Consider the following 5118-nt stretch of genomic DNA (forward strand, 5'->3'; position numbering starts at 1 on the left):
CGGGCGGTCGTGGGGGAGTCTACCCTCCCCCCCCCCCCGCAACACACACACCTGATGGCCCAGGGCGGGGTGGGGGTTGCTCCTCATGACCCATGAAGAATCAAGATTTTTAAATTTCGAAATTTTAGTTAAAACCTGGAGTTACTTTTATGAGATCTGGAAAACAGAGGTGTGGGGAGTAGAAAGCTTTCAAACTTTGCAAAGAAAAAAGAAATGTACTTTCATCCTCCTGGTACTATACCTACTCCCCCAATCCCTCACCCCGACCCAGGGCTTGTGGTGGAGTCCTGAGTGGAGCAGTTTGACATCTATTTTGGAAAGTTTAACAATGAAGACACCATCAGCTTAGTTCAATAGGAGCAAAATGTGTTTTTCTTTCCACGTGTGTTTGTTTATCATTCTCTCCTTTGTCATTTATGGTGGGAAAATACAGAGCTCTTTTCTTTCTCCAAATAAATACCTTCTGTGTAGAGCTGCCTGGGGCCTCAGGACAGGGATGCAGTAGGAGAGTGAAGAGTGGGGAAGGGATGGGGATCTGTGCAGTGAGGAGGCGGAAGACACCCACTCGGGGCGATGACTGTGAGCCTCTCCCCCAGCCCCCACCCCTGTGTTAACCGAGGATTGATTTGCCCCTCATTCTTCCCTGGAGGATTCCGATGCTTCCTTCTGCTATGACCAAAAATCAAATGGACCAGCCTTCCTCCTTCCTCCTGGCCCCTCCATCACCCCTCCCCCAGGACCTGTCAGCCTCTCCGAGACTGGGCCTCACCATCCTTGTGGCCTGCTTTGGCTGTAACCACTGCTCCTTCCTCCTCCTCTTTCCTGCTTTCTTGGCCATTGGTCCAAGGGCGGAGGACCCACAAATACCCCAACCAAAAGGCACAACCCGCTCAGGCAGAAAAGCTCCAAGCAAGGAGGGTCTTGTTTCCAAATCTCTGTCCCCTCTCTCAAGGTGACCCCAATGAGGAAGCCAAGCTTGGCAGCAACTTCAATTAAATGCAGAAAAGCAGTTGATAGATTCTTTTTTTAAAAGACAGAGAACAGGACAAGTGGAAAAGCCGGACTTCCCCGTGCCACGCACTCCCCTCCCTCTCCAGCTGGGCCGTGTCATTAGGAAGAACGTTGCCTCTCCTGTAATGGCACCGACCTCAATGGGAAGCGAATGTTCGGGGCTTCTTAGGTGTATGCCTGTTTCTTTCGCTGCCTCTCTTCCTTTGAAAGGTCAGGAATGAAACAGATGAGGATGGAGGGGGTCGGAGGATAAGACTCCTGACTCCGATCCCCGCTGCCTCCTGGGCGCTGGGACTTCCGGGGCAACTGGAGTCAGTAAATCCCGCGCGGAGCCCAAAAACCCAGGTCATCGCGACGGCAACGCGGGGCGAGCGAGTGAAGGCGGTTCGCTGGCCGCCGCGGAGCTCCCTGGGCCCCGGTCCCCCGCCCCGCCTCCGCTGACCAAAGGTTTGTCAGTGGGACCCGCCGGGTGACAATAGCTTACCCCCGCGGGCGCGCTGTTGGCTTGTTTGGAAAGCCTAGAGGCGATTCGAGGTAAAAAGGTCAGCACAGGACGCGGGTTTCCCTCGGCCTCCTCCGCCCACCCAGGTCCTCAACAGTCCTCCGGTGTCCCCCAGCCTGGGGCCGCCTTCTGCTCCCGCACCCACCCGGTCCTCGGCCCTTTCGCAGCCACCGCCTTGCCGCGGTCCTGTCGGGAGCGGGCAGACCGAGGGCGTTCACCTCGAGCCCAGGCAGAAAGGCATTTTGGAGGCGGGTGGGCTGCCCCCGGACTCGAAGCCACCCGCTCCCGATGTGCGGCTGAGTCGCTGCGTGGACGCTGGCGGATGGAGGTGGCCAACCTGAGTGCCAATCTGGAGTTCATCGGCCACCCATCCTCTGAGTCTCTGAGCAAGAATCAGCCCCACCCTACCCTGCTTCCCTCCAGTAAATATTTACCGAGGGCCCACTCTGGCAGACCTTGCTTGGACTGGACACGGGAGGGAGGGTGCGAGTAGAGGAGGAAGGAGAGGAGTGGAGTTCCCTTCACCTCCCCAACGCCTCCTCCTCTTTGTACACCCTGTTTTCTCTCCACATAGACCTGTTTCTCTCCTTTCTTGTCTTCCTCGAAAGACCTCTGGAAACTGCCTGACCTCACAGACTTCCCCCGTCTTTCTGGGCTCTCCCAATGGCCAATGGAACGGAGCACGTCAGGTCTGGGTGCCTGTGGCCCAGGTCTGCCTAGGCCCACACCCAGTGCGTCCTGCTCTTTATCCAGCTGAGACCTCAAAGCTCAGCTCTCTTCAGCCCCCCACCCTCACCCCAGACAGTGCCAACTGTTTCCTCAGCTCTTGCCCAGACCTCCTGTACCCCGAGATGGAGGAGCAAACGCAGGCCGCAGGCCGGAAGAGAGGGAAGCACCGACTTTATTGAAATGAGGTAGTAGGAGGTACAGAGGGAACCTGTCTTGCTCAGGGCTCAGGTTTCCGGAAACCCGTAGAGAGTCCACAGTCTCCAAAGGTCAGAGAAATGGATGCTCTTGGGGGCGGGGAGCCCTCACTGTACCTGGGCCACCCTGGGCTGCCCCCAGGGGTAGGGGTGGAGATGGGAAACAGGGTCCTGGGTTCTCCAGGAGGCAATAAATAGGGGAGGGGCTAGTGGGGCTCGCCTGTACCTTCCTGGTTGAGGCTTGCTGGGGGCGGGCCTTGCACAGGGTTCCAGAAGGCTCTGGAGTACCCAGTTTCAAAACACTTTGGTGATTTACTGATGAGGTCACTGGTGGGAGGAGGCAGGTCTCAGAAAACAACCTCTGGAGGCTGCATTAGTGCAATACAAATGTGCCAGGAGAGGGCTAATAGGGTGAGATGGGGGGCTTTGGGTCTGTCACAAGGCAGCTGGTGCTATTGTAAGGTCTGTGGTGACTGGATTAAGAATTAAGGATTGGTAATAATATTCGGGCACCCAGACACCTCCCACAGGAGAAATCTCAAGGCCTTCTGTCTGTCCCAGGCCTAAAGGGGTGGGGGGGGGTTAGAATAGAGCAGGAGAGGTGAGTCCTCAAAACTCAAAGGCACTGAGCTCAGTAAACCCAAGTGGAAGGAAAGGCGATTCCAGGAGACTGGCCCACCCCCACCAGCATGTAGCTGGAGAGCTAATCCCAGGTCAAAGGCAGAAGCCCTTTCCTCCCATAAGACTGAAGCTGGTGTCTCCCAGGCCTCTGGTTCTGTAGGGTCCCCAGCCATCAGTTCTCTGCCCAGATCTGAGAAAAATGCTTCATTCTCCAACCCTCCCTTCCCCGAGAGCACCAACAAGGCCGCCAAACCAGACCCAGAGTTGGGGAGGGCCCAGCGGAGGGCTGGGCTGGGGAAGCCCAGTGCTGGGAAGTCCCATCAGTCGGGAGGTTCAGTTCAGGAGGTGACCGAGCTTGGCGAAGCTTCTGGGGAGGTGCAAGTCGACTGGTCCGAGGTGTCTCCAGCTGCCTCCTTGGGACAGCCAGGTGGGGCTGGGGGCACCCGGCCTCCCTCCCGCTCTCGCTTCTTCTGCTTCATGCGCCGGTTCTGGAACCAAATCTTGACCTGGGTTTCATTGAGCTCTAGGGTGGCGGCGATCTCCACCCTGCGGGCTCTACTGAGGTACTTGTTGAAATGGAACTCCTTCTCCAGCTCGGTCAGCTGCCGCGTGGTGAAGTTGGTGCGGAGGCCGCCGGGCGCGCCCAGGCCCAGCTCCGACACCTTGGCTAGGGGCGGGGCAGGGAGAAAGCCACGTCAGTTCTCTCACCTCTTTCTCCTTCCCCTCCCCTCCTTCCCCTCCTCCCAGGCCAGCTCGGCACCCGCATGCACAATTCTGTCCAACCTCAATTCTCAAAGTTCCCAGGAATCACCAGGCGCCCTTCCCCCACGGTGATCGGGTGGTCGGCAAATTCGGGGCCCCCATACTTGCACTCCCCACCCCAACGCGCACCAGGTGCGCAAATCAGCAAGTAGGGAATGCATGAAGACTCACTCTTGGGGATGACCCGGCACTTACTGGGTGGGGGACCTCACCTGACCTGAGAAGGGCGGAGGGCTCTTATCTGACTCCGCCAGCCCAGGCCCCGCCACCTTAGTACAAGCAGCTGAGCAGCTTCGGCTGCGGAGAGCGGAGAGCGGGTGGCCACGCCTGAGCCCTACCTGTCTTGGGCGGGTTCCTCTTAACCTTCATCCAGTCGAAGGTCCGGGCTGTGGGGGTGCTGGGTTCTGATGAGCAGGAGGAGTCCTTGTCCTCAGAGAGAAGCTCAGCGAAGGCCGGTGCAAAGCTCGCCGCCTGCTCGTTCCCATAAGGTGGCTGCGGCGTGGGGTACGGCCCGGGGCCCCCTCCGTAGCCTTCGGACAAGCCCCCTAGCTGGGCCCCGTAGCTCGAAGGATGAAAATAGCCTCCGTCTCCTTCCGACTGACCCAGAGGGTAGTACTGAGAAGGCCCATAACTGGGACTGCAGGCGGCCGGGGCATACCCTGAGGATGTCGCGGTGGGGAAGGGCACCCCCAAGGCCGAAGGCGGCTGCTGAGCGGGATAGCCCGAGTTCTGTTGCAGCCCGGAGCTGGACAGCCCCCCACCATAGCGGCCCTCGCCCGCGTAGCTGTCAGTTGCTGGAGTCGAGCTGGGGGGAAATGAGGTTGGGGCGCTATGGGCGCTGTAGGCGCTGGGTCCCCGGTTACAGAGTGGGTACTCTAAGAAGGAGTTCATCCTATTATAGTCCATGCGTTGAGGCCGCAGGAGGGTCGGCCCGGCTGGGGGAGACACCCTCTTGCCCTACAACCTTTCCGCAGTATGTCACAGCGCTGAGGCTTGCATCCATGGCCCGGCCCAGTTCTCCTGGGCCAGCGCTCCCCTAGGAAGGGGGTAGAGAGTGGGGGTGGGGGGCACATGTGATCTCTCCCAGGCCAATGGGCTAAGCGGGCCAGAGTTTGGCAGCCCCAGCGCCCATCCATCACCCCCCAAGCATTAGCATGACAAAGACACTTCAATCACCGGCAGCCCATCCATCTGAAAGCGACGTGGAAGCGTCAAAAACATCTTTCTTCAAAGACTTTGGGAAAGAAGGGACCAGAGGGAGAGGGGGGAAAAGTTAGAAGAATATTCAAGACTTTCCTC

General features: G+C 58.5%; 1 protein-coding gene across 1 annotated transcript; it reads right to left on the bottom strand.

Annotated features, from left to right (window-relative positions):
- Positions 1-3395: 3395 nt before the first annotated feature.
- HOXB1 (homeobox B1) lies at positions 3396-4725 on the bottom strand. The gene is made up of 2 exons (XM_006166119.1): positions 4158-4725; positions 3396-3724 (listed from the first exon to the last, which is right to left on the bottom strand). Exons 1-2 carry the CDS (start codon positions 4723-4725, stop codon positions 3396-3398), a joined length of 897 nt encoding a protein of 298 aa, XP_006166181.1.
- Between the last annotated feature and the right edge of the window lie 393 nt (positions 4726-5118).

Source organism: Tupaia chinensis, unplaced genomic scaffold (genome assembly GCF_000334495.1).
Source record: "Tupaia chinensis unplaced genomic scaffold, TupChi_1.0 Scaffold144171_1, whole genome shotgun sequence".
Classification (NCBI taxonomy): domain Eukaryota; kingdom Metazoa; phylum Chordata; class Mammalia; order Scandentia; family Tupaiidae; genus Tupaia; species Tupaia belangeri.